The 12,316-nt window shown below is 37.2% G+C and overlaps 1 protein-coding gene across 1 annotated transcript; it reads left to right on the top strand.

Moving 5' to 3' along the window:
* The first annotated feature begins 2,941 nt into the window (after positions 1-2,941).
* LOC138314460 (homeobox protein cut-like 1) lies at positions 2,942-12,027 on the top strand. Its single transcript, XM_069254812.1, has 4 exons — positions 2,942-3,535; positions 7,341-7,457; positions 9,917-10,175; positions 11,058-12,027. The coding sequence occupies exons 1-4, from the start codon at positions 3,449-3,451 to the stop codon at positions 11,807-11,809; spliced, it is 1,215 nt and encodes a 404-aa protein (XP_069110913.1). The 5' UTR covers positions 2,942-3,448; the 3' UTR covers positions 11,810-12,027.
* Positions 12,028-12,316: the final 289 nt, after the last annotated feature.

Here is a 12,316-nt window from a genome sequence, read left to right as displayed (position 1 = left end):
TGCGAATTGACCAATTACATTGGTCTAACCGTCTAATCTAGGATCAGTGAAGATCGGCTACTCCCGGTTAAATTCGTAGAATTCTAAATTTTTATTATGCAATTACCTGATTTAGGTGTCAGAACCGATAATATAAAATAGAGAAAATAAGATCTTCCCCAGAAGGCCAAATTATATATACTAAATACCAGGTCAAAGAAATCACTAAATTTGGACATGCGATTACTAGTTACCCATAATACAATTCCATATTTATTTCGGCCAATGGCATGAATGAGGTATAAGCACGTGACTTGTTTTACTACGTTTGTCTACAAAGAACGCGTGTTTTGTACAATTATAGGTGAAATCCCCAGCAGGTCGTGGTTTCATTTCCAACATTTGAAATTGCTAAGCAATATTTTCATATCATTGTTTATTTTCCATATTCTTTCCAAACAAATGGTTAAGCTTCCGCGTAGCCCGCTTAGCTTTTTGGGAAGCTAATTGTCGATCTTATATTGATACACATGTGTTGACATATTTTGGCATTAAATTGCATGTTCCAAATCTCGGTCCATTTGCAAATGTTCACAACATCTTTCTCTATATCCTCTTTGCTGACATTCTTGCTTACTCCTTTCAATAATTTTACGTCGTCAGCGAACACTTTTTATTACGGTTAGTACTAAGTACTTCCAGCATGTCATGCACGAAAATTAAGAATAAGATTGGCCCTAAAATGCTCCCCTTGGAGACACCCCTTGTGACGTCACTTACGTAGGAGGGTTCACCGTCAAACATGCCCGCTGCTTCATTTCAATGAGAAAAAAATGACCCATTGTAAAACATTTCCTGTGATACCATATTCATATAATTTTAGAAGTAACTTTTTTCATTTGTGAGGGACCCTGTCGAAAGCTTTACTGGAATTGAGGTATATGATGTCGAGAGATATAACATCTGTACTGTAAATGTTAATGAATTTGAATATACATTGTAGCAAATATCAGTCAATAGACGTTCTAGTTTGAAATCATAGTGCTTATGATGAATACTGAGCTAACCTACACCATCCCCGCCCCCCCCCCCCCCCTCCTAATTTCTTTCTTTAACCTCGGTGTTTTCACGTTTGAAAATGCCAGTAGGAAACTTTATAATAGAAGTACAAAATTGATGCAATTGTGCAATAGATTTTTTTTTTCTCTGCGACAATTTTGTTTCATAACTCAAAAGTATTTCATATGCATGTTCTTATGCTTTTTTTTAATAAATGAAAAAAACCCAAGACATTTGGACGACGTTTCTAGGTCTGCATGAGAATATCAGTGCACAATAAATTTCCTTGTCTTGACCAATTTGAAAGGAAAGTCTTCAGGTAAAGGGGTGATAAAAAAAACTCGACAGCCATCTTTAAAGATACGAGAAGAGAAAAACTACACATTAACTGACTAAAAAGAACTGCTAGTACAAAAAGTTCTGTGTAACTAGTTGAACCACAGGGATCTGAGAACTTGTTACAGTTTATATAATTATGGGCCCGAAGACCATTTTAGACGTTTTTAAAAGAGGGCTAGATCAAAAACCGGTTAAATCATACTCTCCATGGTACTATATACGTGTATAGTAGAATGTATAGTATGATTTTACCGATTTTTTTTTATCTAGACCTTTTAACGATTTTTGATAGAAATCTCTCAAAGTTCAACGACTTTATTCGAACAGGTGTTTACGATTGTTTCCTGGTGTCATGTTATTTCTACTGTGAATACGATTTGTTTCCCTGTGTCAACATTTGTCAGTGGCGATATTGTTATGTACAAGATCTTTCACGTTCCTTTGTGGTAATACATCAAACTGTGTCTTGTCTGAGTAGAGTGCATAGTGATGACCACCATCATTCCGCCATTAGAGCATATCGTACGTACCGTATTCGCCATAATTAGCGCCCCTCTCCTTATAAGCGCACGTCACATTTTCTGGAGAAGGGGTGAAGTTGTACGCCCCCATCTCGTGGATTTAACTATGTTTTACATCATGTGATGCCTCTAACATCAGTATTATATAATAATGCGTCTCATAAGTTAAAAGGCATGTGCTTGTTGACTGTAACAGATTAATATGTCATGAGTACAGAAAGAGTTGAAATATTTCTGATTTTTTTTTCGTCCACAACTTATATTTTGGTTCACTAATAAGCGCTTCAAAGTTACAATTTAAGCGCCAATGACGCTAATTACGACGAATACGGTAAGTCATCCCCGATACTCCAGGGGTTCCGATCACTTACGATCTCTACACCCTTTGACTATATCATAGTAAAACTTAAGGCAGCTCAGGGGAACAAATCTTAACCAATCACAGGCCTGCAAAAAATTTCTTCGGAGACTACGCAGAGACGGCTCTTTTGATGTACAGCAAAGGACTAAATTACCTGTTCTGTTGCCTTCAGTTTTACTATGATATAGTAAATTTCAGAAGCTATAGAATAGATTACACGCTATGATTTTTGTGATTTTGTGTCTCCACAAGATTCTTGTCCACCTCTCACTATTCAAGCGGCAGAAGATGCTGTCGATCTAGGGAGATTTTTTATTGATAGCGAGGAGTGCCATATATATGTATATGCATGTCATTTTTGTAATCAATATCATGTCTAGTATACAACATATACCCTGTGGAGGTGAATGGCAAAAATATAATCGTTAATTTTTGTAGACATATGTACATAAGAAAATAGAGTTCCTCATATATACATCAATTAATCAATATTATGACTTCATTCATTACCTGACACATAGAGCTTCGTACAACTTGTGTATCAAGAAATATTCGCATAATTATTAATGTTGTAAAAATAGTCGAGAATATTATCAGTTTACATAAACATGTTAATCGTTTTTTCGTGTCCTATTATCACTTCTAGGCAAAAGACTGTAAAGTGTTCATCATCAGCTATTCGAGTCACACGTTCCATGGTAAAACCTTTGTCGATCAATCAAAGCCGTGCCCAACACACAACCAAAGCCTGTCGCGACACGCTATGCTGTGTGTATGTGGGGCGCGCTCTCCCGAGCCGACTTGATTAGTGATTGATTGTGATTGAGTGTGATCGATTGACGGCATTTGATTGGCTGACGAACACCATTCCCTCGGGGCTGGCTCACCGAACAGGGCTGCCCCAGAACGAGAGAAAACACTGTGTGGTGTTGTGTGCGATTTAGCTATCAGTGAAACTGTGGCCAAGGATATCTAACGTCAACATATTGAAGTTAAATCACCACGTTAGAATATTTCCTGGCGTGAGACGTGAGATGGTACACACGGGATGTAAATATATTTCCTGTACATGTAGTAAAATATACCTATGTGGGCAGAGCGCTAACATCAAAGTAGAGTGAACATTCCGTGTCAGTAGGTACAAAGAGGGGCCTACGAAGGGGTAGTTCAACTATATCACAAAGCAAGTATGGAAAGTACTCCTCTAAAGGAGGCCCTGGAGAGAACTGCTGCATGGGTCCAGCAAGTTTCTCAAATGAAGGGAGAACATATAGAGGTAAGTGTGTTGGAGAACAATAATTTATCGATATTGTTTGTCAACCCGAATTTGGAGTAATTATTTCATGTAAATACCTCCCCGTAAGGAGCCCCGTGATGTTTTACCGTGTACTAGCTATAGGCTAATCAGCTGTAGGAAGTCTAACTATAAACTTATATTAACAAACGTGTATTATTCAAACAATTTAATATACACAATGTTACATCGATTTATTACTTAGTGGACTGAAAAATTATCACCAAGTTCGTCTCAAATGTTGATAAACGAGACATCTTTTTTTGAAAAAAATAACTCTTAATCCTTTACAACCTTATCGGGCGACAGGAGAACAAACAAAATATCTACAACAGATATCTCTTATAATTTCTCCCTCGCGCCTAAATCGAGTTCATGGAATTCATTATATTACCATCATATCCCTAGCACAGGATCTAAATTTTTGAGTCTGCCCTTTCAAAGAAATGAGACTTCAAACTGTTGGTTATTGTTACCATCCCAGATATATATAGATGACTTCACTTCCCAGGGACAGATCACAGGGCCTCGTTACTAATGATGATATATATAAGATAGGTCACGTCTATTTACATACATTACGTAAATAGACGTGATCTATCCTATATATATCATCATTAAGTAACGAGGCCCTGTGGACAGATGTAGTATATATAGCGTATATAATATATTATAAAATTATGCTTCAAACCTTTGAGTGTGTCCCTTATATACTGGAAAAGGATACATGATCACTAGTTTTGGAGTATTCACAGAGGGACCTGGCACAAATTTTTAACAACAGTATACATATATATATATTAGTATCTGAGGATCCTGTCAGTCTGTGATTGTATCCGACTCGCAATCAGATTACAGCAATATACATTATCAGACACATCCTTGGTTTATTTAAAAAAATCAAGATTAATTCCTATCAATATGTGTCATTGTAAATTGGATTTTTTTTTCAAATTTTTTATTACAAATGTATTAATAAAATAAAAATAATGTTGTTTCGGCAATACATATTTAATTGAATAAAAAAAACTAACATGCTGTTACTGTTCTACAGTCGGTAGATCAGATAAAAAAGTTTATGATATATGATTAACTACTTCAACAATGTTAGAGGTTAACACGACAAAATATTTTTTAAAATTGTGTTGGCGTGCACGTGTCGTATATTCAACAAATGTAAACAGGGTGGAATAAGGCCTCATACACTGTAGGCATAATGATATAACTATAGCTACCAGCTGCAATAGAAATATTATAGATCTGATGGAGAACACAGGGTTTTGTCATTCTAGATCTGGTGGATACATATACATGTATAGACTAGAGAACACAGGGTTTTGTCATTCTAGATCTGGTGGATACATATACATGTATAGACTAGAGAGAACACAGGGTTTTGTCATTCTAGATCTGGTGGATACATATACATGTATAGACTAGAGAACACAGGGTTTTGTCATTCTAGATCTGGTGGATACATATACATGTATAGACTAGAGAACACAGGGTTTTGTCATTCTAGATCTGGTGGATACATATACATGTATAGACTAGAGAACACAGGGTTTTGTCATTTTAGATCTGGTGGATACATATACATGTATAGACTAGAGAACACACACAGGGTTTTGTCATTTTAGATCTGGTGGATACATATACATGTATAGACTAGAGAACACAGGGTTTTGTCATTCTAGATCTGGTGGATACATATACATGTATAGACTAGAGAACACAGGGTTTTGTCATTCTAGATCTGGTGGATACATATACATGTATAGACTAGAGAACACAGGGTTTTGTCATTGTAGATCTGGTGGATACATATATACATGTATAGACTATAGAGAACACAGGGTTTTGTCATTCTAGATATGATGGATACATATACATGTATAGACTAGAGAACACAGGGTTTTGTCATTCTAGATCTGGTGGATACATATACATGTATAGACTATAGAGAACACAGGGTTTTGTCATTCTAGATCTGGTGGATACATGTATAGACTAGAGAACACAGGGTTTTGTCATTCTAGATCTGGTGGATACATGTATAGACTAGAGAACACAGGGTTTTGTCATTGTAGATCTGGTGGATACATGTATAGACTAGAGAACACAGGGTTTTGTCATTGTAGATCTGGTGGATATATATACATGTATAGACTAGAGAACACACACAGGGTTTTGTCATTCTAGATCTGGTGGATACATATACATGTATAGACTAGAGAACACAGGGTTTTGTCATTCTAGATCTGGTGGATACATATACATGTATAGACTAGAGAACACAGGGTTTTGTCATTCTAGATCTTATAGATATAGGCTAGTAGGGTACACAGGGTTTTGTCATTCTAGATCTGGTAGATATAGGCTAGGGTACACAGGTTTTGTTTTCTAGATCTGGTAGATATAGGCTAGACACAGGGTTTTGTCATCTAGATCTGGTGGATATATAGGCTAAAGAACAAAGGTTTTTGTCAATCTAGATCTGGTAGATATAGTCTAGGGCACACAGGGTTTTGTCATTCTAGATCTGGTGGATATAGGCTAGGGGACACAGGGTTTTGTCATTCTAGATCTGGTAGATATAGGCTAGGGTACACAGGGTTTTGTCATTCTAGATCTGGTGGATATAGGCTAGGGGACACAGGGTTTTGTCATTCTAGATCTGGTAGATATAGGCTAGGGGACACAGGGTTTTGTCATTCTAGATCTGGTGGATATAGGCTAGGGTACACAGGGTTTTATCATTTTAGATCTGGTAGATATAGGCTAGGGTACACAGGGTTTTGTCATTCTAGATCTGGTAGATATAGGCTAGGTTACACAGGGTTTTGTCATTCTAGATCTGGTAGATATAGGCTAGGGTACACAGGGTTTTGTCATTTTAGATCAGGTAGATATAGGCTAGGGTACACAGGGTTTTGTCATTCTAGATCTGGTAGATATAGGCTAGGGGACACAGGGTTTTGTCATTCTAGATCTGGTAGATATAGGCTAGGGTACACAGGGTTTTGTCATTCTAGATCTGGTAGATATAGGCTAGGGGACACAGGGTTTTGTCATTCGAGATCTGGTGGATATAGGCTAGGGGACACAGGGTTTTGTCATTCTAGATAGATCTGGCTCCAATTTCTTGAAACAAATGTACGTACACACTTCAGTCAAAACTTAAGTTTGTCCCCTTCTTTGATTTATACATGGAAAATTATGACTTAAGTCAGCTTTTTGACTTTGTTTTTCGAGAAATCAGGGCCAGGTGGATACATACAGGCTAGGGAATACTGAACCTTTTCATTCTATATCTGATGGATATAGACTCAGGAACACAGGGTTTTGTCATTCACGATCTGATAGTTATTTTAAGATAATTATTTTTGAAGAATCTCAACAGTGCAATTGCCAAAAATGTCTGTTCCAGTGGAGAAAGAGAGCCATTTTGTCCAAATATTCTTAAACACTGCATGACATATCACATGTACTTCATTTGTTCCAGACCCACATGTACATCAATCAATGTTTTAATAATATCAGACATATTGTACATGCATATTCCTGTTCCTGTGCACATGTGACACACAGTGTTTTCAAAAGAAGGCTTGGCTGATTTTGACCTCAAACTTGGCAATTTGGACATGATGCTACTCCACATTGATAAGATTCCTACAGCATACATGTAGCTGTATGTACATGTGACTAATGTAATTTATTTTGATTTTAGGAAGTTCCAGGAATATTACTTGTTAAGGACAAAATGTTTATTTTACTTTTTATCTAGGATGAAAATCCTGTACCTCCAGACAATGAAGAAATAGAAAACAGTAATGAGGAACCACTTGGTCAGTTCCACAATATTTACCAACAGTTACAGGACCAGTTCAACACATCCTCAGGGGTGAGTTTTACCATCATTGGGGACGAGTTTTACCATAATTGGGACGAGTTTTACCATAATTGGGACGAGATTAACCATGATTGGTGACGAGTTTTACCATACTTAGGGACGAGTTTCACCATCATTGGTCAATCTCTCCCAGGGTGCATTGCAGTCCCCACAATTTCACCTCTGTAAACGGCCCAGCAAATTTCAAGATTCTTGAAAAACGTATTTCAGACACATACTAAATTCTTAAATACATATTGTAAGTTACCTTTTGTATCCTTTTCCTGTAAACAAATGTCAGTTCTGACATAATGTAATTTGATCATTCAATATCAAATTAAAAAATAATGGTATCTTTTGCGGATACATTAGACTTACTTGTAGGTAAATAGTCAGGATTTGCATACAACGTCTGCCGTTTCAAAAACAATCACTGTGACGTCAAACATGAAAGGGGCGCAATGTATTTAACAATCGTCATGACGTAAAATTCTGTGACCCAAGGTCCGCAGACGGCCAGTTCATGAGCCGTTGACAGAGGTGAATGTGGGGACCACAACGAACCCTGGGAAAGATTGCATCATTGGTGACAAGTTTTACCATTATTGAGGACGAGTATAACCTTAATTGGGGACGAGTCTCACCATCGTTAGTGACAAGTTTTACCATCATTGGGGACGAGTTTTACTATTATTGGGGAAGAGTTTAACCATACACTGAGTTTTACCATTGTTGGGGACGAGTTATACAATCAGGTAGCAGAGTACAGTAGATTTGAAAAAATCAGCAAAATAAAGTGCAGGCTTTTTTATGTACACACAGGTTTTTAACCTTAAATATTTACAATTGCCACTGTATCTGTGTCGATAAACTAAGTTGGGGCAGATCTGTTTATTTCCCAATAACTTGAGTGCAGAACGTGACCCGATTCGGTGTAAGGATTAAACTCTTACTTTGCTTAGTTTATGAGATGATAAACCCAAAGGAGCAGGTGGTAAATTGTATGTAAACGTTTGCGTTTACACAATTTACCTTGTGGTCTAACAGGTAACTGTTACCTCAATGGGGACAAGTTTCACAATCATTGGGACAGGTTTAACCATCATTGGGACAAGTTAAACCATCATTGGGACAAGTTAAACCATTATTGGGGAACAAGTTTTACCATTATTAGGGACGAGTTTTACCATTATTGGGGTGAGTTTAACCATCATTTAGGACATGTAATACCATTATTGGGGTGCGTTCAACCATCATTTGGACAATGACAAGTTTAACCATCATTGGGACAAGGACAAATTTTTCTCCCATACTTCACAGGGATATCCTGTGGTTGCTAGGGAAAATATATCTCTATCTTACACAGGGGTTGTAAGACAGCTCACACGCGCTAGACAATAACGTGACGTCATCAATACTTGCGGGGTAACTGCGGCGCGCATTGTAGATGACGTCATCAATTTTGACGCATAACGTCGTTCCTCTTTTGCATAACGATGTTCCTACAATCATGGCGCGATGAAAAAGCTGGAAACCAAGTGGAATTTCGTCATTTTTTCTACTAAGTATGGGAGAAAAAGAATCAAACATGGATCAGTGAAGTGGACAGGGATATCTCAACCCTCGTGAAAGATTTTGGCCGTCAACCCTCGGCAAGCCTCGGGTTGACCGGCAAAAATCTTTCACTCGGGTTGAGGTATCCCTATCCACTTCACAGACCCATGTAAGATTCTATTAAACCATCATTGGGACAAGTTAAACCATCATTGGGACAAGTTTTACCAATATTAGAGACGAGTTTTTTCATCATTGGGACGAGTTTTATCATTATATTATTAGAGACGAGTTTTTTCATCATTGTGACGAGGTTTACCATCGTTGGGGATGAGTTTTATAAGACGATTTTTACCATTATTGGGGTGAGTTTAACCATTGTTGGGATGCATGTTACCGTCATTTTGGTGAGTTTTACCGTCATTGTGGGTATACTTAGAAAATGAGGTTGAGATAAGCAAGCTTTGGCCAGTTTTGCCATCTTCTGAATTTTTCCAGGCCTAGGGTAGCTATTCTGTATTTGCAGATTACTGTTATCTGCCCTTGCGAGTAGGTATTGAATGTGACGTCATGTGTTTGAGTGCCTGACATCATCATTTTTGGAGAAAAAGAAGTGGAGTGGGCTCACAAAATCATGACGTCACAATGAATACCTTCACACAAGGGAGCTAACTCTGTAATATCCAAACCCGTAACTTCGGCCATTAAGGTACTCAAAAGGAGCCTTGGATTTTTCAAAACACTGGATATCAAAACCCTTTGATCTATGAAAGATTATAATTATAATCTTTCAGCTGTTATTGCATTCATATCAATAAATTTACATGTTGGTACACCTGTATATAATTTGTTTGAACTTTATAAGCATAGCATGGTATGGCAATACAATTTTTTACATTATGGTGAATGTCTTTCAGGATGAGGTGGATATTCCAAGTACAGTTAAAGAATTCAAGGATGTTTTGGAGAAATTTGGTATCTCACAGAGATTTGCAGCCAAGAATATCATGGAGAAAACTAGTCAGGGAAATCTTAGTTTCCTGTTGGATAAAGGCCGAAACAAACAGTGGCATGAACTGAGTCCACGTGGCCGTGTACCGTATGTGCGCATGCGACGATGGCTTGATAGCACTGAGGAACAAAAGCACACCATGTCTCTACTACAGAAAACAAAGGGTGAGAAATCAATGAGAAAAGCGGTATTATTGATGATTTACCATTTTTAGCTTGAAGGCTTCAATTTTTCTAAACTAACTCAAGTTAAAAACTTGTTATTTTTTCATATACCAAAATTACGTAAGTTTACGGCAAAAAATTACGTTTTTGTTTCGAGAAATCAGAATCTGCTAAATTAAAGGATGACAAGAACAATCTTAAGTGATCATGGGCTTTAGTTATGAGACAACTTCTGTTGGTTGTCTGTCGTTCACCTGTCCAGTGACATTTAATTTCCTTTCGACAATATCTTCTCAAAATTAATTTCTTTATTGGCTCGATGTTGTGATTGGGCAGGTAGCATACTAGGAAAAGGGGCTTCCAAATGTGTTCAAGTGAATGACCTTGACCTTTATTCAAGGCCACATTGATTTTTTAGGTTATGATTTATTTTTGTAAGAATTTTTTTTTCCTAAATCAAGAGACCTAGGGGTCTAATATTACAAGTATTTGTGCTCCGATACCCAGGTATACCTAGAGTATGTTAGGAATTCAGGCGAGTAGTACCCACATATGTAATCAGTCCATGAAACTGAAGGGGACTATTTACATACATATAAGTGTAGAAATGTTCGGTATTATATGATAAATGGATTTGTGTATGTTAGATTTGTTTTTATTGTTCTTGTTTTACTTTCAAAGTGTTATATTTTAGCTAATCCTTTTCAGTTGGGCAATACAGGGGTTGTTTTTACGATTTTTTTGTTCATACTTCTGGTTTCACAAGTGTATATTGGCAGTTAAAGTAAAGATCATTTATTTCATATACCGTAAACAGTAATTCTATGATATATAATAACGGCACATATGTAACATGAGTAAGTAATATTTTTGTTTCTACAGAATACAAAAAGACAGGCCCTAAGGATGGGTTTGGACGACGGGAGAAGTTTAGTGTATTCCAGTTGATGGTTCTATGCCGATTCTTTGAAGAGGAGCCAAATCCCAACCTTCCGACGCGAGCACTTCTTGCTGAGAAGTTAGGTGCTCCAGTCGATAGAATCACCATATGGTTTCAGAATCAGCGGGCAAGAGGATTCCCAGCCAAGAAAATGCTCAGTCAATCGACCTCATCTAGGAAGGTTCATGGTGCTATGGACACAGTATCTTCATCTACAAGTAGAACAGAGCCTAGTTTACAAGCTGTCAACTTTTCACCTAGTCACACTTTACCGTTTAGCCTTTCTACTCACATGTTGCAAAATTTGTCTCAACTACCTCCTAGCTTGCAAGGTCAAAATTCTGCTAGTCTTTCATCTTCGGACCAGTCTGACTCATTCCGCAGTCAGGCTTTACCATTGACTGCTCATGCCAATAATAAACTGTATGGAAATCGGCTTTTACCTGCTCATCTACAAGGTCAAGGTCATTTCAGCTTTCAAGGTCATTTAAATGGTCAAGGTCATTCTCAACGAGTGCAAAATAATCATTTACCTGACAGTACAGTGCTGGAAACGTCTCATCCATTGAATGTGAAACAGGAGTCGGTCAAGGTTGAATTTCAGCAACAATGTGAATTTAGTGGTGCAATGAAAGACTTAAGCAACGAAGAACAGCCTCTTAATTTTTGTACAAATAATAACACAAACGGTTAGAATTTGTTTAATACTGAAACCTAAAAAACTTTGAATTATTCTTCTGTTAATCTTTAATTTATTTTCATGAAGTCAAATTCAATTATTTTATAAGACCAAACAAGTTCCAAGAGTGCTGAAAAGAAAGAAGAAAATGGAGGGGGCTTATTGGTACCAATTGTATTTGACCCAATAAGCGCCCGCATCCCTATAAGTCAATCTAATTAAAATTAGATTGCCCTAAAGTGCCCTGCCCCTTTTTTTTGAGGCTTCACTTACTTTGAACTAAATACAGACTGAAAATATTAAAAAACTTTGTTTTTTTTCTATCTATTTGATTTCAAATTGATTTATGATTACTTTGTAGAATAATTTTGTGAAAGGCAAGTCCAAATTTGTTCTATTAAGCGCCCTCAGAGTTGCTTCAATTTTTTAAGCACCCTGGTACTTCTATGCTCATCATGCATGTAGAGTAAAAGCGGGTGAGTAAAGTGTGTTGCGGATGGATAACGTGTGGCGGCCATAGGT

The sequence above is a fragment of the Argopecten irradians genome, chromosome 2 (genome assembly GCF_041381155.1).
Source record: "Argopecten irradians isolate NY chromosome 2, Ai_NY, whole genome shotgun sequence".
NCBI classification, from domain to species: Eukaryota; Metazoa; Mollusca; class Bivalvia; order Pectinida; family Pectinidae; genus Argopecten; species Argopecten irradians.
Note: the sequence above shows the minus strand (reverse complement) of the source record. Positions and strands in the feature narration are given on the sequence as shown.